We start from the raw sequence: 23317 nt of genomic DNA, 5'->3' as shown, positions 1-23317 counted from the left end.
ATAAATTAAATGCCATTACCAGTCGGCTAGGGCATGTGTTTTTCATTTGGAACTATGCTTATATCATAGCACACAGTGCGCTGTGGGTGTACCAGTTGTGTGAAGCATTGCTGCCCTGCAGCACCTTGTTAGACTGTCTGGGGTGCAGTGACTTATCCTCAAGGAACATGTATGGCAAGACGGTACCAGGGGAGGAGATGGAGAGCTCAGACCATTCTTTTTTTAATGACACTCTTATACTCTGCCTGAGGTCCAGTTGCAGCAACAGCTGCTACGTTTTAAATAAAGCAAAGCTTTTCTCCCAAAAGGGATGGTGTCTCATAACTTAGCAAGTGAAAAACAGCTGTCCACCATGGCTGGTTTTACACTATGGCATATGCAAGCAGTCAAAACAGGAAGAAGATACCAATTACTCTGAGTTAATTGCCTTTTAGAAATGCCTGCATCTCTTAGCATGATTTCTTAGGTGCTCTGGAGAACAACGCTACCTACAGAATGCACTCAGTGGCCTGCTAGCTTCCCTCAGGGAATTACTGACAGCTTTGAACAATAAAGACAGATATGTGACCCTAAAGGTTTCGATGCGTCTTACATTTAAGTTGTTGGAGTCATAAAATGACAGATTGTTGTTGAAAGAAGAATTTAATTAATCATAAAATCCTGACATGGCAGGAAGGTTTTAATGCTTTAAATAGAATTATACTAAGATGCATTTTTTAGATAGTTTTTGTGAAATGTTAAAACCATGCTTTTTATTTTCCCAAGTGGTATAAGTTTTTTTATGTATTTTCTCCATTTAGTATTTAGGACACAACATCTTGACTTTCACCAAGGTCAAACTATGAGACTAAGAAACTGGTTTTTGATACAAAACAGAAGTGCTATATATTTTAATCAAGACTTTGGTATAGTGCTAGAACTGTATTTTGTAGAGACACTGCAGATATAGAGATAACAGTAACACGATTTGTTCAGTAAAAATGCTTGACAGTAACATTGCGACAATTCATTTCCAAAATAATAAAGCACCTGGTTTTGCTACACGCTGTTTTGCATAGAATTTCAATTTTTTTTTATTGACTGATGTGGTTTTTGGCAGTGTCTTTTGCAGCTTTGTTGATCCATTTGCTGAGAATTGCATAATCTGATGTAAATCCTCTTCAGCGAGGATACAGCAGAGAATATCTTAATTTTTACCCAGTTTGTTTCCTATTGTTCAGCACTCACTCTACTGAGTCGCAGTGGCAATCTGTCATGCCACCATGAAGCTTCACATCAGAGCTTTTCTTTAATTGTGAAAACGCTCAGAGAATCTTGATGTCTTTGAAATTATAACTTTTGAACATGATAAGCATGTTATATATATCATGATGTTACGCAGCTGAACTCCGATAGCGATAATGTAATTCCATTGTCTTCCAGCCTTGCTGAAGTCTGTGTCTGCGTGAGTCCATGGTGTTGACAGCTTGGCAGACCAGCAGTAGGAAGAGTGTGGGCGAAGGCCAGGCAACACACTGAGCTGAACTCACAGTCTTAGAGGCCCACACGCCTTCATTATTCAGTTGGAATCTATTGAGCATCTGGGACTAAATTATTCATCAACATCGACCTAGTTCCAGGGTGCTAAGTTAGATACTTGGATGTCATCAAGCGTTCTGATAAGAGCTGCTGCTGCACTGTGATAGCTGCCTTGGGTAAATTCATCCCGTGTCCAACCATGAGCCGTTCCTATCTGCCGTCCAATCGCCTCCCTCTCACTCTAACTGGCACACTAATGATGTGTTGCTGCAAGAGTGAAGCTTAGGACAACAAACTCCTCCCAATTAGTCTGTGCAGACTACAACTCTGGGCAGATCTGGACACTAGCTGGCCACTTTCGCTGTAAATCCATGCCAGCATGAGAAATAATGCCACAAGGTTCGAGCAGGAACATATACAGAATACTGATACCTCTGCTTTTAGGGTCATTCGGAGCTTTGGCTTCAAGAGCCGCTGCCAATTATAGACAAGATATGTCAGCTAGAGTATTGGCCTAAAATGGAATCCTGACTGTAACCTTGATATGATTTATCCAGGATTATCGTGATATAATGGGAAAAACATGAGGAAACATGGACAACACCAAGAACAGTAGGAAAAAATGTTGTAGCACTTACTGATTTCTCTGACATTGAACTGCCCTTCTGGTGCTTTTTCTATCAGACACCAAATGATTTTTTCTACGTTCTATTAAATATGATAATACACTGGGCTTATAATTTTCAACGAATTGCAGCGAACACTGTCTGTCTGCAAGTAAAATACATATTGAACATTAGGTTTTATGTCTTCTGAACATCTTGAAATCACAATTTCAAACTTGTTCTGTCGGCATATCAGTTGAGAATTTGAGTCAGGAAAACGAAGGATCAGACACAGAATGCAGGTTTTCACTTGGTGAAGCAAACTGGAAGGGATTTATGTGTTGAGGTAATATGACTCTTTTAATATTTAATCAGCCAAAAATGTCCTAGCTGATGAAAGCACAGCATTTTTGGCAGTCTGAAAAAGTATTGGCATTTACACCGGATCTTGATGAGCAAAAGATTACCGACTTTGAGTAAAAAAAAAAATCTGTTCTATCAGTGTCTCCAATCAGTGAAATGACGAGAGAGAAATCTTTGCAAGGCAAGAGCTTACACTGGACAAAACGGGGCTTACAATGGGTATGAAAACAGAAGAGCAGAGAGGCAAAAGAAAACATTGAGCATCCTCAGTGGAATACATTACCAGGACAGCAGAGGCATGCTTCGGATAAACCCTTCAGATGCCTTCAGTGTCCTCCTGACTTTCAGTTCGTCTCCAAAGAGACATGGTGTGTGCCAGAAAGCATTCATCAAATTAGACCAGAGAGAAAACAATGTGAAAACCCACAGCTCTCCGCAGAGACATGCCGACAGGTTATCACAGAGGTGTCTCTTCTTGCTCTCGTGCAGGTTAGCAGCACACAGTATGGTCTCCAAAGAGCAGCCCTCCCCTCCTCTCCCTGCCAGGGAAAACATGCTTTCATGGGAGAAAGGTACAAATGTATTACATTATAGTAAAGCCACCTACTCCATACAGTAGTAATTAGAGAGTGGCATTGGACATTGTCTAGTCTAGCATTAGTGGGTAACATATGCCTGTTTCTAGGCTTCTAGATAGCATGGTGACCAGCACAATAGCACTGCTGACTAAGCTTTAGCAAGCATGCATGCAGACCACGGCTTGGCCTAGCGTCTCATTAAGGAGGAACATTATCAATCGTCAGAGATCGAAAGCCACCATGACAGTGCTTAAGAAAGCACCAGGGTGCCTTTGGCTGAGTCAGGTCAGAGGTTCCTGGTCCACATCCCCTTTGATGGTTCAATCAGTATACGAGCCAGAGTCAGTGGATTTCTTCACTTCGTTATCCGGATTCATTTTTATTTTCTTGCGTGACAATTAACTTGGAAACTATGAACATTTTCAAACATTTTGTATGAACAATAAGAGCAGGTTTCGTTCTGCAGTATCTCTTTCCTCCATTATTGTGTGGTTTGTCCACCCAACTGTCTCTGCAGGTTTTCTCAGTACATCTCATAGGAGTGTTCTCTCTCGCAGATAAATGAGCTGTGCTTTTGGTTCACCATGGTTTCGGTACTTTACCGCTAAATTAATGATGCTAAGCAAGCCCCGAGCCTTTGCTTTTAGCATTTTAGAAGTACCTTCATAAAATGAACTACAGCTACATCTTGTTTATTCACTTATCTATTGGAGTTCTTTCCTGTGGGCATGGTGCTGTAGTACGCATCAGTAAACTTGACTGCTGAGCCAATGAATCCTCCCAAAAACATACTGCATTTCTAGAAAAAAATGGTTCCATTAAGATCAGGAATTCTCTTTTTATAAATGTAACTAAAAATCACCAAACGCATATCTTGTATTATTTATCTTTTAGAAAAATCTCAGCGTCCTTTTCAGGTATCCTATCCAAGGTACCTGTCAGTTTTCATCACAGTGGCTGAATTACATAGTAAGCCCCTCACATAGCCCACATTGAATTGTCACGGGTGAAAAAGAAGCCAAGCGTTGAAGGAGGACACTATGAATTGATAATGTTATTGGATTTCAACCAGGTCATGACCACATCAAAATGTTGACCTACACGCTAATCCTGGCTGGAAGACTGACACACAGTAACATGTGAATTCATTTTAGCGTTGATTCAGAGGCTTACATCCGCTTCACCCACAAGATTCATTTAAAAGTATAGCATACGGTTGATATTTTGATAAGATCAACGAAGGATTGGACCTGGAGGTGCTTTCAGGCACAATTGCCAACAACAGCCTTTGTCCTTGGGGGGTGAAATGACATTATTTTATTGCGTCGTTAAGAAAGTATATATCATGGTTCCCTGTCACTTATTTGAAAATCTCAATCATGTTCCAGTGACACATTTATTCAGTTTCGTACAGTTATTACGGTATGTCCATATAATGTAGATTTTTAAAGGTCAGACCTTCTATAAACTATTTTCTCTGGAAAACTCATAGGTTTTTATTTCAATTTAATTTCCCCAAAGATTGGATTTAATGTCTGTACATTTTTCATAAAATCAGAGATTATCCTGTAAAGAATTAACTTCATTTTCATATTAATCATTCTATTTTCGCTGTGGTGATGGAGTTGAAGGCCTTACACTTTCTGACCCGAATGAGGAAACAGAAACAGAAAAATATGAACGGGCATATAGCTCTACTCAGGTTATTCTATAGGGAGTTAACCTACATCTCATACACCCACATCACACTGCTTCCTCTTCTCTGCTTGCAAATAAATCTGAAGGACAGAGTGAAAACGAGAGAGAGAGAAGGGTGTGAGATAGAGGGAGAGAGAATGAGAGTGGTAAGGTAGGAGGAAGAGAGAGAGTATTGATTACTTGATTCCCGTACCTCTGCCAGTGAGTGCAGAGTGTCAAGATCTCCCGCCAGGAAAAACAAATCACAAGGCTGAAGTGATGGATGTGGCACTCCAGGATCCGGCGGTTTTGCCATCTGGATGGCCGACACTGTATATCAGTCTCATGCACAGCAAATTAAATATACATTTGGACGGCTTCCCCGGGCCTCACCCAGCACAGATGCACCAAAAACAGCCCTCCGCCACAACTCCCTTAATGGGTTTGATCTATCATTTCCAGGTCTATTATGTAAAGATGATGTTGGTCCGTGTTCAGAATGTCGAAATGATGTTAGTCACAATAAAATTGCATTAAATGCAGCCAAATGGATGTTAAGCAAAATGACATCACCTTTAAAGAGGAGTCAATATTAATCCAACTTGCAGATTTGTTTTGATGCCCATGTCAAACATCAGTGAAATAATGGCACAAATCGAATAAAACCCCAAGTCCATCTTCCTTTTTTAGCTCTAATGCATTTCTCACCCCTTTTTCTTTTAAAATGTTGTGGCTGTCATACACATAGCACAATAAATAGGCTCAAGCATGTGTTTAAGGATTGAAAAAGTATTTTACAAAGAGTATTAGAGGTGCAAGGCTAAATATATACAGTATATATAGCAGCAGGTTATTCTGCTTAGCAGCGCTCCATAACCGAAAATCTAACCCGGCTCTGAAGAGGCTGCGATGCTTAAATGAAATGACCTTTAACGCAGAGCTGATCAAATGGCCTGAAGCAAGACTATAAAAGAACATTGCAGTATAATGTTTTACAGTGTACTTTTTTTGGTCTTTTGTTTGCCCTTTAACATTTTCCAACTGGGTAAAATGTATCGTGTTTGGGAGTGCATTGAAGACAGTCGGATTTGGTGTTAGAGTAGATATGGTAGCAGGATAATTAAGCACCTGTGTACATTGCACATTTTTGATATATCATTTTACTAAGAAAGAGGCTGAAAAATATATATTGAATTAGAGTTCTTCTGCTCTGTACTTTGTTTTTCTCAAATCTCGTCATGGCTGCTTGTCCTCTAAATGTCAGAGCGTTATGTGATGTCTCTTAACAATCATTTGAAGGACTTTGCAAAGCCACGCACTGCAGCACAAGTTGACAGCATGCAAGATGTACAATTGTGCTGTGCACTTTAGCCCCCTCCGCACCTCAATAATCAGATTTCATTTCTTTAAGGATACAGAGTTGCCTGGGAAGCATGTGTAACAGCTGCTACAGCACCAGGCAGAGTGTGACCGTGTTGACAGATACATTCAGCAGCCAAACAGTGTATCTGTCTGGATTCACATCTCATCTGCACCTCTCTCCTTAACCTTACCCCCCGGAAACACCACTACTATCATAGCCTGTTCATGCAGCTATGTATTTCATGCCCTCACCGCTCTACTTTGTGCCTCTCTTTTCAGACAACCGACGACTTGCTGGTGGCATCCGCCGAGTGTCCAAGCGATGATGAGGACATTGATCCCTGTGAGCCGAGCTCAGGTGGGTTAGGTTAGTCATCTTTTTTTTTTATTCTACTTCTCTCTGGGCGTGTCACTGTGTGTCTTAGTCCACCCGCACTAAGAAAGTCTTTACACACAGTGTTCAAATGAGCAGATTCAAGTTTCAGGCAGAGCTTGAACACTGAACCCTTCTCAGAGGCAGGGTTGTTCCTACTCTTGCAATCACCGTCTGCATGATACAACAAGCCGGAGGCTATCCATTAGGTCTGGGTAGGAAACTTCTATCTTCCCACAGAGCATGGTTTTACCGGTTCTCATATATATACATATATGTGTATAGGAATATAAAATATAAATGCAGTAAAACGTATAAAAGGCAATGTTTTTTAGGTTTTTTTTTTATCTGGATTGCCTCAAGCTACCATACACAATCTAAAGCTGGAAGGTCAGATAGGTTAACATTTTACTACAAATCGCTAAAAGTAATATTTCCACATTTTTGGAAAAACGTGATCTGTCCAATTCATTTGAAGCTACAGTCAGCAGTCTGTTAGCTGAGCTACACATAAAGATTAGAAAACAAGGAACCAGCTAACCTGTGCTCACTAATTAATAACTTCCTAACTTAATAGTTATTTGCAACATTTTGTGAACTTGGAAAAGGCCAGCCTGGCTGCTCCCCCCTGTTTATAGTGTGTTTGCTAAGCTAAACTAATCACAGCAGCTGGTTCTAGAATCATGGTTACTGCTCGGACCAAAAAACTGAATAAACACATTTCCCAAAACGTTTAACTATTTCTGTAATGATGTGATTTATTTGTCTTTTTTCAGTTAATAGCTACTGGTGGTTTTCATGATATTAGCTTCCTCTTCTGGTTTTTAATGGATGCTTTGGCTACCTACCACTCATTGACATTTTACTCAACACCAGAACATTTTCCAGAGCAGCTCTGTCTTTGAGAATTGGATGCTTAACTTAAAGTCAACACGGCTTAAGGAGTTTTGCATGTGGCATAGCAGTTGTTATTTCCACATTTTCACACTGTGCACTTATTTTGCTGTCTAAACCTCATGGCGTTGCTAAAGTGCTGACTGAGGAGTTCTTAGAGCAACACACACTTAATTATCAGACCCACATGACTGAGACACACAATATAATGGAGGGTTAACCGAGAGAGGAGTGTGTGAAGGCTGATTTTCACAAAAGTGTGTAAATGGTCTCTGCTGTTGTTAATCAATTTCTACAGCGAGCAGAGGGGGTTCCTTTTTGTTTCTGTTGTACAATAGTTCATGTTTACTGCAGGTGACTTCCATTGAAGTGTATGATTGCATCACATACAGTATATCACATATGAGGTGTTTCTCTTCATAAAACAAACAAAATGAATTTGATCTTTAGTTCTTACTGTGTTCAAAAAGCCCTAATATATTGAAACAGCACACTGCACTTCTTTGTAGTTTTCAGTTTCATTCTGACAAATTGCTGTTGTTATACTGTTTGTTCTCTGCAATGCCGCCAAACCTTTAATCTCTTACCTTGCCACACATGGAAGGCAATTAAGTCTAACCCTTGCTCTCGCCTTTGAATAGAGGGATTTTCAAATGCATTGTGAAGTGATGAGACGCACAGAGAACAATTAAGTCAAGACCCAAGGCCCCCCACTCCATCTAGATGTGCTATCGATCAGTATGTGGTCATAAAACCTCCACTAAATTAATGTCTGCCCCACAGCAAAGACTATCAACTTTCTAGTCTGTGTCTCTTCCTGTTCCTCTGGCCTTCCACTAGCAAGAGAACTCTACTCTACAGTTACTCTATCCCTATTCCTTCCTATAACTCTCATACTGCACGTTACAGTGATATTCCCATTGGGCAGCATCACAATAGGTACTTCCAATGTACATCTGCTACTTCTGTCAAACATTGTACACAGGAGATTGGTCTGCGTACTGATTCACACCAGCAGCTTGCATTATGATATTTCTTGACAAGGGCATCTGCCAAAACATCAGTCGTGAACTACTGTGTGATGCTCAGGGACACACACTCCCAGAGCACAGTATCCCTCTCCTTCTGTGATCACCGAAGGGGATTTGACACCAGAGCTGTGGGCTCCCAGGGTGGCAGCTGTCTAACACCGTATCCTGATTAATATCTACATTCAGAACGATTCACACGCTCTGCCAAGCACTCACCACATCTCAGACGGGGTTGCTGTGCATAAAGAACTGGATCCACTGTCGCTAGATAAGGGACCACTCTATCATATTACTGTTCAGCCAACTCCTTTTAATGACACTAATAATATATCATTTTTCAAGCAGAGCCTCGACAGTGTGTTTTGTCTGACAACTCAAAAGAAAACGAGATGCGCCCACTCTTGAAATATTTTTCTCTCAACCATGCGCTTGGGTTTTCCAGCAGATGAATTCAGTAGGATATTGTGTGTGCATAAGTGATCCCTGAAGGTGAGCTTTGAAGCAGACTATTATGTGAGCTTTCTTAGACCAAGGTCATCCTGTGTGTCATCTGGAGTCCAACAGCTGTTGAATGACATCAATCGGATAGACTTGCTCATTGCCATGCTTTATTTCTTTTACCTCCGGAAACCATAGAAAGCCAGTCGTACCAGCAAAGCTTATCACCCGGCAGGACTCAGATTAGATCATACTGCAACAAATTGAATCTCCCCCTGGTTCAGGAAACCACTGAGGAATACACAGACCCCTGATGCTGCAACACATCTGATCTGTAATGGGGCTGGTTCGGGACTGTGCATGTGCTAAGCAGCAGGCCTGTGACAGCTGAATATCACTGCCACTCTGATTACAAGCATCTATCTTCCTGATGTCTTTCGTCAAAATTGTGAAGCAAAAATAACTGTTCCAATTGCTTTTGCTTCCATATGAGCTCACCTCACCTTCTCTGATAGAAGAGTAACAAGAGATATGCAAATATTATGCATAATGACCTATATGTACCGTGCCTTATAAGGGCAAATCTGGTGTTTTCGAAAAACTATATAAATCCTGACATTTAGTTTAAAGTAGTCCCGCATTTTCCACACAAAAAAATGATTGTTCATTTAAAGGCCAGGATGAAGTGTTGGCCAATCATCCAGAGAAAATCGCTCAGATGTGTGAAAATAGCCTGATGAACAGTCGGTGGAGATGGCGGTTGGTGTTGATTTTCAAGTACCAACCTCGGTTTTCATGGTGAAAGTTAATGGAACAGGTTGTTTGGCGAGCGGCATGGGGTCACATGGAGCGGATGTCTCTTACCTGCCTGCTTCATTTCAGTGGCGTCATGCAGGCGGTTGATGGAGGGCAGCTGCTGCACGGTGACCCATTATCCAAGGTTACACCCCGCAACTGCCTTTGTTCCTCATCATTTGGTGTTGCTCTTGAGTGTTCTTGCTGCTAGTCCTCCATTTTATTTTAAAATAATCAAACTTCAGCTCCCTAATCTGATATATTTATCTAGATTCGTATACTGTAGGAAATTGGCTGGATGGTGACAAGGATACGATAGTAATTGTTACAAAACGTTTTGTTCTGAGCGTCCATAGTTCACTGGTGTAATACATACCTGCTAAAATAATCTTTATATAACTGTAACTTTAGAACAAACAGCAGTATGCATCATGTGGAAATAATGATGAAGGGAAGCATCTAAAAGTTTCCTTTGCTTTTGATTTCAGAGTACACAGTGTTTCTCCTCTGAACTGAGAATTCTGTACCCAGTTTTTCGTCTTTTCTCTCAGGGCAGACTGCACAGAAGGAGAATGATATCCTAACATAACATTGGCTGCATCTGCCGTCTGTTTATCTTAACCATGTTTACACCTTTTGAGCCACTCAACCATCATTAATTATGAAACATGCAGTCGTGTGAAATGGGATTTGTATGATAGAAATGAGCTTTTTGTCAAATGCATGATGCACACCAGCAGCGTCAGTGAGAGCTTTGGTATATGGACCCTTCTGCCTTTCACAAATAATCTCTCAGTGCTTTTGTTCTCAGCTCCAGTAGCCCTTCACTGCTCACTGAGTGCCCATAGGCAGGTTAAGGTTAATCATCTATAGTTTCCTCCTCGCTCTGTGCTCTCTCATCTTTTCTTATCCTCGAGCATTCTGTGGAGACAATACGTAGCAACTACTAATGTGTTTTACATTTGTTTTATTAGAGTTAATGTATGGGTGGGAAAACAATACATTGAGTAAACCAACAAATCAAACTGCAAATGAATACTCTCTTTAACCCAATGGCAATGGCTGAAATGCACCCAGCCAGGAATAAGGAAAGATTTGAGTAAATTTTAGTTTTAAAAGTAGCTGTGAGATTAATGAAACGTTAAGAGCTATGTGCTGGCTTAAGAGGTCAGTTCCCATATTAAATAGGTTTTCAATCATACCCAGCTGGATCTGTGTGTGTGTTCATTACTTCCTTTGCTGAACACAGTAGCATGCTTCTTGCATGCCAAAATACGCTGTAGCAGAGATTGGTTTAACAAATGAACAGAGCCCGCTAAACTGAATGCCAGTTCAACTTGTTCTTAGCTCATGCCCATCAAACAGCACTGATGACCTTCAAACTACACGCATGGTCTTTTTGAAAAACGCATTGCTTGTATGCATACATACGTTGCCAATGCAGACAATCCTATGGAATTCTGCTTTTTTTGTTTTCCTGCACTCTTTCAGGGAGGATTATGCCGTCCGAGTCTTCTTTATACATTCTATTTTAAATGAAGTGTGTTCTGAGAGAAAACAGGATTTCACACTTACTGTCAGTTTTTCTCTTTTCTGATCCCCCCCATATTTATATTTTCAATTATTTTTATTTTTATAGTGCACATCTTTCAGATGTGCTGACATTGAGGCTAACACTATGTGTCTGTTTATATTTGTCTAAGTAGGGCATGAAAGACTTTGCTTTGCAAAGAAAAGAAAGGAAGCCCAGGCAAAGGTCACTTTTGTTAATGGTATAGTAACCTTGGCCAAGGATATATAAGCTATGACTCACAGCTGACCAGTTCATAATGATGCACATAAATGTGGTATTTCTCTAGTTTACTTTTTCCATCTAGCAACAGTGTGAAAGACCTCTGAGCACTTACTGTCTCTTTCAAAGCAAGCAAATATTTGTCCTATACTGTTGGGCAGTGTGTTGCTATAAGTGTTTGAAATTGTCTCTAAAATAAAAGCTTTAATCATGAAAATTAAAGCAACTTCTGGGATTTAAAATAATAATGTGATCTTTGGATTTTATATGCAAACATGTGCGAAGATGTTGGAATAACTAACAAAAGAGTGTCTTCACAAGTCATGGACACAATTCGCAGAACAGTTTGTGTCAGAATGTTTGAATAACACACAGTGAGTCTGTAGTTTAGATCAGATTATCTTCTCCAGAAGACTTTCAGATTATTTGCAATGGAAAGCTTCTATCGGCCCACTATACATATCACAAATGAAGAGCGTAAGAGTAACCCGACTCTGAGAGAATCTAATCAAGAGGCAAACTCCAGACATGTGAGGTTCAAGCCGAGTAAGCTTAGCCGACTTCTTTCATCTCCCCTCTTTAAGTGGAGTCCCCCTGGGCAAAGGCTTGAACCGTACCATACCTTTTACCTGGATAATTCAGATACCTTTTAATAATTCGCACTTGGACCTCACTACATGCTCGCTCAGCGCTCTGATCATCATCCTCCACCATCACCATGAGCAGAGCAACTTCAGACTCACACATGCATGCTGTCATCAGGCCCGCTGCCAGCATGTCACAAGTACAGGATGACTCGCATCACTTCTCGAGGACACTCAGATAATTAAAGAAGGAAGAGGGATTTAATAAGTGTTTTGGCTCTGCTGCGGCTGATACAGTGACCTGTCTGCAGACTGATCCCCAACTACATGACGGCTCTGACAGCTTGTGATTATGTTTGGATATGTGCAGTAAGAAGATGGTATAACAGTAATCTGGCTGAATAACAGCAACGTGTCAGTGAGCATGGCAACTAAGCCCTGGGTCGCTCTAAAGGGATCACACAGCCACACCTTCTTCAGCTCTCCGGGATGCACATGTTTATAAACTGTTGCAGGTAGCAGAATACAAATTTGACACAAAATCTTCTTTCACTACCTTCTTACTCAAATAACTTTAATGTCCTAATTATTTTTTGACTGATACTATACTCATCGTTGTCATGGTGCATCCATTCAAGGAAAGGCTTCTTCTATGAGTACTTAACAAAACTTTTCACCACTACTGCCAGCTAATACAAGTTCAAACCCGGTCTGTCTATTCAATATATCCTAAGTAGTCCTGGTTGCTTCATTACCCCTCAACAAGGCTCACGCACACCTGGAGTAACCCCAACCGGCTCCACTTCAGGCTTTCCTTCATCCGTGGCCCCCGTCAACCTGCTCCCCATGTTACAAATTACCAAACAAATGAACCCTCTTGCTGGAGACAAATGAGGAAAAATAGCCTTTGAAGAGGACCATTTATTTAAATCCCGCCTGACAGTGTCGAATCTCTGATCCCATTCCTCTCCTTGAAAGCAGCAGGCAGAATAAGTCAGGCAAAAAGAAAGGAAATCACATCAGGCATTTCAGAGGCTTTTAAATGACAAGTTGCATTGCACCAGCGCTAATATCTCCAAAAAGTGAGCTTGTGTGTCCATATTGAAGAATCCAGGTAGAATTAAAGGAAAATATGCTACCAAACATACCCTGCAGTATCAGAACATTGAAGCCAAGCCAATTTAAGTATGCATGTCCCTGCACTGTTCAGTGCCTCTCTGTATGGCAGATGGAATTCCTGGCCAGCCTTTTTAATATTCTTCACTGGCATTTACAGATCAAGGTCATAGATAAGTAAATATATGCCTCTTTATTTAGTTTTTTTCTTGCTCATTTCTGAGATATATCTCAGCAAAGGCTTGGTTAAAACAAATGATTTGTGACTAAATGACTGAAACATTAACTGTTGTCCTTGTGAATAAAACAGCAAGGACTTTATGATGGCCGGGATGTGATAGTGTAATTTGGCTCTCGCTCTGAAATGAGAAGGAGAGGAGAAAGTTATTCTGGCAGCTTTTACACAACTGCAAACCTTCAAAAGTTAACCCCCCAGAGCTTACCTGTATCGCTTCACAACTGCACCCCCGCTATGCTGCCATGAAGCTAGGTGCCACTTTAAGGTCATTTTCCCCATGTCTAATTTTACCCTTGGGTACGCTCGAGTAGAGCGCATAAGAGCAGCCATCATTTTAAACACTTGTTTCAGGCGCTATTTCTTTCTCAGTTTATGTGCCTTCATTCTGAGGTGATGGAGTGCTAATGAACAGACAGGCAGATGCAATTTGACTGAGGTCTTATGAGGTTTTCTCGAAGGCCACATTACTTTTCCTGCACCCATCTGGAGTCCAAGCGGGGCAGGGTGCACTGCCAGACTCATGGGGAACAAATGAGCCGCATCAGCAGGTGTGTCAGTTAATCTAAGGGAGTAGAGAAGATCCCCATGTGCTATCAGGTGGCTGTATGATAGACACTACTGAGACTAAATGCAAGCTAATGAGCTGTAATGAATGTTAATCTTTTTGGATAAAACATGGCTGTTTCTGCACTGTGCTAGATGTGGTGTTAATCCTTTAAGAAGTGGTCACTACATATCGTTGTTTAAATATGAAACTAGATTTTGCAATAAGTATCAGAACTTTGGCTAAACTATTTCTGCGTGAATGCATAGCTGAATGACATCAAATAGGCTACTCATTTAACTTTCTTGTTTCACTTCTCCAGTAATGAAAGAAAAACTGTGGACTGTTGATTTAGGGTATCCCAATGACTCCCAAAGTCTGCGCGAGCAAAGCCTGTGGGGAGCCAATCAACAGATCTATGCAAGAGGAAATAACAAAGCCCTGAGCTAGACGTGTTAGATCACAGGAGGAAAAACAGTGCACCATGGTTCTGCTGTCGTATGACTCACTCCCGATATAGAAGGCCGAAGCTGCCTGCCTCCTGAACTCTTCCAACTCTGTCACCTTGCTGTAGGAGCGCGCCCTGGTCTCATATACAACCCGCAAGTGCCACATCGAGAGCTCTCTCTTCCATCAACATGCTGTTATCTACACTTTCAACTTTTTGACCCTGAACAAAGGAGAAATAGCAAATATGAAAATAACTCACCATAATGCTCACGCAATGGCTTGCTGGGAAAGAGCCATGTCAACCAGAGACTTTTGCCTACAAGGCGAGAGCATTCTTCACACCTGTCTGCAAGGATAAGTGGGCTTGTCACAAGCAGAGCTAATCTGTTGCAACGCTCAGTCACACTCAATCCACCAGTGGTGCTCTCCGCTTGCCCTTGAATGTCTGCTGGCATTGGAAGCATACTTGTGCCGTTGATCAGTCTAACCATGGTGGAAAACATGTCAATGAACGGCAGCATTATCTCTCTTTCTGGCCGACAGCTTATAAAACTTTTGCCCTTTACAGTTGACACTTATTCATGGCCGCTAGGTATATAAGGAATAAGATCTACCTAAGATAGACAAAAGTGTCGTCTGTGTGGATCATTAGCTAATATCACACCATTCACAAACAATGAGCTTTAAGCCGTCACTCAAAAAGAGAAATGAATGCAATCAAAAAAGTAGTTTATCTCTGAAGCCATCAATACTGAATGAGACTCCAGGGAGCGAAAGAGTCAGGGGAGCGATCAGAGACATAAGGAGCGCTGTGTTATAACTTGGACAGTTTTCAGGATATGAATTTGGCCGGCTAATGTGCAATCACTTCCTTATTCACTGATGGAAAGGATGTGCAGCCTGCTGTCATTGTTATGTTTATTATTGTGTTAATAGTGGATAATACAATTAGTAACAATAATTAAGGTTAAATAGACATTAAGGATACTTCAAATAAGTACTTTTGGTCATTATTATAGTTTTGACTAATTTAAAGGGGTTTCAAAGTGTTCTTACATTACCCTGTTGCAAAGAATGTAAAAAGCAGAAAGATCCCTATACATAAATCCAACATTTGACAACTTACTTTGTTTTGCAGAATGTGCAAAATCATTGGCACGGTCTGTCAAAATGGAATTGCATTTGTTAGTTTTATTCACAGTTTTTTAAAAGACAGACACACTCACCCTGAGGAAAGCCCAAAGAACTGTCTTGGGTTTATTTTGGGCTTTTTTGACATTGAGAAATTGCTACAAAAGTAGTGTGTAGGATACAATTTGCTGTATCATCTAATTAATTCTCCCTGTCCTTCACGGATCAGCAAGAAACAACCTGTTTATACAAAAAAGCCCCCTTTTGTTCACGCTCAGAGAAGTGAGTCTGTCATCGAATAAGGGTTTGATAAGATGAGACAAGGTGATTATGATAAACTTCAATAGAAGCAACTTTTCTTTTTTCATATCTTTTCTTTTGATATATACGATGGACAGATAGTTGCTCTCCACTGTGGACACTTCTTCTAGCTTAGGAGCAAAGTTATTCTTGTGAAAATATTCCTGTCACTGGCCAAGATCAAAGGGTTGTAATAATGAAGGGGCGTTGTCACGTTACTAGTTTTTTAAAGAGACATTTCTTTTAAAGCTGGTTCACTATCAAAGCTGAAGAATGCAATTATATTTTAAAACCAAAATGCTTTTGAAATAAGGAGTATAAGGAAGTATAGAAAGGTGGAACGGCACAATGGGAAACGAGGGGTGGTGCATGTCAGATTCTTTTGGATGAAAGTCAAAAGACAATTTTATGGAAAGTATTGACACCTGTTATTTTAGATTAAAAAATACAATTTGTTGTGTCTTCTGCTGCAAATTAATATTCACATGATGAGTATGTTAATAGCCATTAATGTATGTGCTCATACGTTTTGATCATTAGATCATATACCCATATTGTAACCCTAAGTTGAAATTTATAATGAGTGTTCATTAAATGTGCACTTCTGTGTGCTTCTGTCTAACTCTTAAGAAGAGCTTTCTGTTGTAGGAAAAACACTGTTCTGATCCTCCATGAACACACTGAACTAATATATCCAATAAGAAAAAACAACATACCATATTTTAATATCCTGACAGAAAATAGCATTATAATCTTCCTATAATATGTTAAGTCAAGGTCTTGTATTGTAAATATTCAAGTACCATTAACTGTTTATTCATAACAAAAGGATTGTGTGCGTCTAGCTAATGAAGCAGTCTCGCTCACTCACACACACTTACTATGACCTGTACAGTAGTAAGTGTGTGTGAAGTAAACTATGAAAGGGTGATATTCCATATAAAACATAAATATCACCTAAAGCTAAAAGCCCTTTATCATCCAGGTGCTAAAGTCACTATAGGGTGCGATATTTCCGCGTGTGTAGAAGACACTTTACCTTGCCAACAACTTCTACTTGTTTCATGCATTTAACCTTCAAAATAATATGCCTACCGTTCATATTTTATTTTATAACATAGCTTAGAAATAGCTGTGAGATCATAATAAATGTGTTAAATAAATTCTCACCGCATGCTAAACAATACTAAAGGTCAAACCCACAACAAAGTGGATTGCTTCAGAGTGCAGGATTCTCACGTTGTTACGCTATATCCTCTCCACAAGAGTGTTTCATCACTCTGGGGCCAGTGGCAAGGAGCAGCAGCGAAGTGCAACACTGTAAAGCTCTCTGAATACCTTAAAGCTATCCAGTCATCTGAGGGCAAATAATTCAGCCCTACAGCTATTTCCTTGTAAATTGTTATTGATAGTTTGTCCAGTGTAAATGCATATTACGGCCTTACATCTTTATGGCAACACTTTGATCTGAACCCGACTGTAATCCCTGAAATAGTTTTTTATTTCTGCCCAAAATCAGGGGAACCAGAGTGCTTTCATATCCAAATGTTAGCGTGGAGTGTTTGAATTTGACAAAACGCAACAAAGGGGGCTTAAGCAGAAACTGATGACTGCTGCAAAAACACACAGAGAGACGTGCCAGGGGGACTGAATGATACCAGGGGGCTGGCGTGTTTGCAGAATATGCTCCGTTGAATGGCACCATTTCAGAACAGAAGTGGGTACAGCCTTTGGCAAAATCTGCTGAGTCAATTAAAGAGTTGTTTCTATCTGAGATCATTTTGTTGCACAGAAACAGTCATGCTGCTCAGATGTACAGTACTAAATGTTGGAAATGTACTCTGTTCATTCACGACTATGCTGTAAAACATGTAATGATCTGAGAGCTTAACTATGCTTCTATAGATTCAACATAAAAAGTGTATTGTCAGATTCTCTTCTGAATTACGCAAATCTTTTTATCCTACTGTACCTCACCTTTAAGTTAAGTTAAATGAAAGCATCAAATCGAAGATAAGCAGTAGATTAGACAGATAATATGGCGTATACTTGAGGCAAAGTCTACAAAAGCTAGTCTCCAGCTACCAAATTTATTGAAGACACTTTAATTTATGCAGGGTGCTGCAAGGAATGAGTGGGTGGCATTTTTAATTGAAAGTCTAAAGTGTTTTTGGAAAAAAGGAACTTTGGGTTCTTTGCATGTATTTTAATTTGTGTTAATTTCCTCTTATTTTAACTCACAAACAAAAGTGATGGTTAAAAGCCTTTTAGATTCAGATTTTACTTTTGTAATCATTATTAAAGTAAGATACTGTATAAAGAATTTGACTTGGACCCGGTCTTGCTTAGAGGACCTGGTTCGGTGTGAAACATTGTTTGTTGTCGCTTCACTGTGCTACTGCATGCTCTTCTACTAGGCAGGGAAGCTAATCCTATTAGCTAACATCTGCTTTTATCCTCAGCAACCTTCAGGCATGATGTCTGCACTCTCATTCAACATTAAACTGGGATATTGATCCACACACACAGAAAAGAAACGCACACACTCACTATGATAAATCCAGTTGTTTTAATGATGATCAAATGAAGAAACTAGTGATCGCAGTACATTTGTGGTAATCATATATATGTCTATCTTGCAGCCAATCCCACTGGCGCTGGACCGAAGGGCTACCCCGGCACGTCGGAAGTCTTCCGGGAGTCCAGCAGCACGACGGGGATGGTGGTGGGCATCGTAGCAGCAGCAGCGCTATGCATCCTCATCCTGCTCTACGCCATGTACAAATACCGGAACAGAGACGAAGGTTCATACCACGTGGACGAGAGTCGTAACTACATCAGCAACTCGGCGCAGTCCAACGGCACCGTGGTTAAAGAGAAACCAGTGAACACCGCAAAAACCTCAAACAAGAGTAAGAAGAATAAGGACAAGGAGTACTACGTGTGATTGTCAAAGCTTTGGTCTCTGACAGACCAACTTAAACATTTAAAGAAAAGACAAATCAGGACATCAACATGTGTACAGTATAATAACAAAGATGAACATTATTTAGTCATTTTTTTTCCTATAAGACAATGCTCTGAAAAAGTATGAAAAAAAAAAACCTTCTTTAGACACACGCACTCGAGAGAGAAAAGATTTACTGTCCAGAAAGAGACTGATGGAAAAATGTCTCTGGCGACCAGTTGAGACTGAACTGAATACATATCTAACACAACAACCAAACAACATTAACCCATCTGTGTTTTCTTGGCCAGAATGGTGATCTAACTCCCTTGTTTCTGGTAAACAGAGGAGCTGGTGTACTTTGCAAAGGCAGATTCAACACGAGAAACTTAATGTTTTCATTTACATTGCCTGTGTTTGTGTTATTGAGACTTTTTTCTAAAGAAAATGACACAAAGCATAAATAACTACATCCATAATTACGCCAAACATTTACTGTGGATGAAGAGAAGAAAAAAACAAAAAACAATGAAGTCAGAGAGACAAAAAATCCACAGAGCGTGCGGGGAATCAGCCAAAGCACACTCTGAAGAGGCAGTGATGGCCAGCAAAGACTTATACCTGAATGACGGAGCTGCTGCAGTGCAAAGCTGAGAATGGATGACAGTTTCTCTTGAAAGACTACGTTTGAAAAGAAGAATATTTTCATTGTGCCAGTAAGAAATCTGGAGGCCTTCGTTTTCACACCTTGTGAACTCAAAGGAGAGAGTTTCCTCAGAATCATGGGGATGTCTCTAAAGTGATCATTTGGGAGCCATGCACGCAAAATTATCTTATTACAGTACATATGTTTATATACAGTACAACCACATCTATATGTGCTTTCTGGACTGTGACAAAGTGGTGTTTTATAGCCTGTTGTATAGATGATGCAAACTATAACTGCTCCTCGACCATTTTGGAATAAAACAAAAAAAAAGCACAAAAAGAAGACATAAGTGTTATTAAGTGTTGCTAGACATAGACGATTTTATGAAGACATCTGCATTTATTTTCAGTTGGAAAATTATTTGATTCTGCCCTGTTTTTACATGTGTTCCTATATAGTTTTTATACAAATGCCAACCTGAGATAGATGATCCCAGACCAGTAGTAGCCTAACCGTTCCCAAAAACTGCACAAGGCGTGGATATGCGGAGAGGCGTGGCATGACAACTTGTGTGGCTCTCTTTTAAGGATACCGGTAGAATCACTGCCTTCCTCCTCAATCCTGACTTACAAGAGCAAGAATGAAGAGCAAGCATTTGAGTGATGATGATGGATGATGACAATGATTAAAATAAAATAACTTGCTGTGTGTGTTTCCAAGTGGTATTATAAGATTGTCTAATGTGTGCTTGGGCTGATGCAAAACCAGAGGAGAATAGCTCAAAATAAGTCTCCATTTCAACTGTTCTGTGTTTGTTCTGTCATTCTGTCAGTCAATTCTGCTTTCCGGAGACCTGTACTTGGAATGAGTATGAGGAAAAATGACCATGAACTATAAATGATGATTATAAATTCTCTTTGTTTGCTCCTCTTTTTTTTCTTCTTGGATGTTTTATGTTCAAGTGTAACTCTTCTTGTACTCCTCGTAAAAAAAAAAAAAAAAGAATTATAAAAAACTAGTTTTGAAAAATCAAATGAATAAAATGCTACCGAAGTGAACTTAAACCAGTCTATTAACAACTTATATCAGAGGAGCAGGTGTTATGATTTTCATCAAGCAAACACATCATTAAAGAAGTACTCTCCTTTTTACACTAAAACATGAGGACTTCTTTACCCATAATGCAACTGTAGTTCCTGTGAAAGGCGATAATATGTTGGCTTACACATCAAATAAAGAGGCACGTGCACATAAAATAGATACACAACTTTGGTAAAAATCAATAAGTGCAAGTAAACTAGCAGCCAGTAATTAAAGGTATTTTGAAAGGCTTACTATTTGTTTATTTATTTACAATATTGCCTCTTGGTGTCATGGTCAGCCATTACATCCATTCACTGTACAGAGTACATTTTGAAAAGATTGTAGACTGGTTAGCTGCTCAAATATCAAAGTTCTCAAATCTTATTAGTAAAGTTTATTTCTTTATAATTATATGAAATCCATTCCAAATAGTTTGAGGGCAATTTGAAGCTCTGTGTTGCTTTGAATCCTAAAAACACTTGTATACACCTATTTAGACACCATGTTGGTTTTAATCTCTATCAAAAGAGTGCACTTTATCACACGAGGCATCTCTGTAAGCGTCTGGGTAAATTAACTTTGAGCACTAGGCAATTACTTTAAATGGAAGTCACAAACTATCAACCTCACAGTGAAAATTCTACCCAAAAGCTTAGTGATACCCTTCCAAAGGATCAGATACCACCCTTAACACAGAGAACTCTCGACACACACAGTATATCTTACAAAGAGCTATAGTTCAGTTTGAAGCTTAACTTCTTAGTTTACAAGCTATATTAAGTCTTTGATTTCCAGATAGTGGAGGTAAATAGGAATGAAAGTGCAATGTTTTGACAGAATATGAGCCGGATTTAAACGCATTCAGTAAACAGATGGTTTTCTCAAGAGAGGCTGCACGGTTTCTGTAGCTTTTCATCAACCGCTCAAGCAGATTTCGATGGTGATGATGTGTGATATGTTACTGGTCTCCATATGGATATTACTAATGTAAGGAGGCTGAGGCTTGCTCAAGGACACCTCAACAGGGTAGGTGCTTGCTAACACAATATCACACATTGAGCTGCTTCAGACTCAAAATAGCACTGTGAAAAAAAAAATGCAAGGAGCAACACGTCTGTGGTGCTCTCACTACAGGTGTGAAGACAAACTGCAATGCAGGAAGTCTAATATTAATAATTTTCCCATGGACATAAAGATGTTAAGACTAATAAGCGAGAACCACATTTTTAGCACCGTCCTTAGGCAATATTTTAAAATGATTGAAAAAGATTCCCATTAACTGAGAGATTGATTCAAATATGTGAAGTTACCATTTTAAAACCATATAGAACAGCACAGATAAAAACATCTGTATAGTTCATTCATCATGGTTGACAGTTCCTGGGTAAACAATACAATATATTTTCTTTAATCTAACAAGAATTTGTGCCTAAACAAAAAGGTGGCCAAAGCAGTGTGAAGCCAGATTAAATATGCTTGGCACGTGGGCAAAAATTAAACCAGGTTAAAATTGTTTCTGAGTGCTCTGCATTCCAATCCCTGCTGTGTCGATGCAGTGGTCTCATTGAAATAAATGAGGAATATTGTGTTCAGCCTACACGAAGCCTAACATATTGCAGTGATCCATGAAATTTATCAACACAATGGCACAAGGCCAATCCTGCCCCGCTGACTTTCAGGCTGCAGACACACACTAATGTGATTTTCTGCTTGTACGGATGCAACTTCTGACAGTTTGTACATGTTTTATCATGGAGATGTTACCACAACAACATCCTTTGCATGTGGAAGCACTGCCAATTTTATTGAGGATAAAAGATGACTCTTTGTTGTGCTTCAAAAACTGACTAAGACTGTTGATGTATACATTAGACATAAGTCAGTGCTGTATAAACATTGAGGTTAAGCTATGGACAGGTTAGGATGTGCAAAGAGTAGAGAATATATAGGACAAGAGAGGACATACAGTAAGTAACATGAGGTTTTGTTGGAAGTAGGGTAGCAGCGCATCACATCAGAACACAGTGGGGAAGAAAGGCTTGTAGTTTCACGCAAATGAGAACGACAAAAAAAACAACATTTCTTTTTTAAAGTAAGGACTAAATGCTTGAGTATTTTAGAAGAATTCACAGTTGTCAACCTTAAGCTTTTGCTTGAATATGCAGGGAGAGGTCACAAAACAATATTAGGAACATAATTGATGCATTAAATGACTATGGTGGTCAAAGCCTCATGATTCAATTATTTCAGGCCCACTGAGCACAAAAGGGACATCCAAATATTTCAGCCCAATAATCCTGGAACATCATTTTAAACCCAATTAAACTCCATCAGCAAAGTGAAGTCACAAGAGGAAAAGATTAATGAAAAAACATATGTTGAAAATATTTTGTTTATAAACGCTTTCTAGACCTGAAACATAATTCAACAACATACATTAAAGCGAAATGGGAAAAGGAATCTGAGATAGATATTTCTGAGGAAGAATGGACATTAATATGGGAGAACCAATGGAAATGTACCAGCTCAATGAGCTGGCGAGAGTTTAACTGGAAAAATTGTATAAGATATTTCATTATGCCATCTCAGACATCTCATTATAGGGATAACATCCCTGTTTATTGGAGAAAGTGTGGAAACCAAAGCTCAAACCATTACCACATCTTTTGGGACTGTCTCAGAATTAAAAACTTTTGGAAGGTGATACACACTGCTTTACAGGAAATCTTTTGTAAGGACATTCCTTTGGATTTTAAGACCCTATATCTTGAACATATACCTCACAGTTGGCTGAATAACGCCTGATAAATGCAATGCTGGTGGTGAGTAAAAAGTCTATTACCAGAAAA

General features: G+C 39.6%; 1 protein-coding gene across 13 annotated transcripts in view; it reads left to right on the top strand.

The window, feature by feature from the left end:
• LOC134858721 (neurexin-1a-like) overlaps window positions 1-20298 on the top strand; it is a 221679-nt gene extending 201381 nt beyond the window's left edge. For 9 of the 13 annotated variants that reach the window (XM_063874765.1, XM_063874764.1, XM_063874769.1 and 6 more), the window contains 2 exons: window positions 6383-6470; window positions 18432-20298. In XM_063874765.1, the coding sequence (XP_063730835.1) occupies window positions 6383-6470; window positions 18432-18736 (393 nt within the window). In that variant the 3' untranslated portion in view covers window positions 18737-20298. The remainder of the gene's footprint in view (window positions 1-6382; window positions 6471-18431) is intronic. The other 4 variants (XM_063874771.1, XM_063874773.1, XM_063874766.1 and 1 more) reach the window with 1 other exon arrangement.
• The last annotated feature ends 3019 nt before the right edge of the window (window positions 20299-23317 follow it).

The sequence above is a fragment of the Eleginops maclovinus genome, chromosome 22, assembly GCF_036324505.1.
Source record: "Eleginops maclovinus isolate JMC-PN-2008 ecotype Puerto Natales chromosome 22, JC_Emac_rtc_rv5, whole genome shotgun sequence".
NCBI lineage: Eukaryota > Metazoa > Chordata > Actinopteri > Perciformes > Eleginopidae > Eleginops > Eleginops maclovinus.
This window is presented reverse-complemented; position numbering and strand designations above follow the sequence as displayed.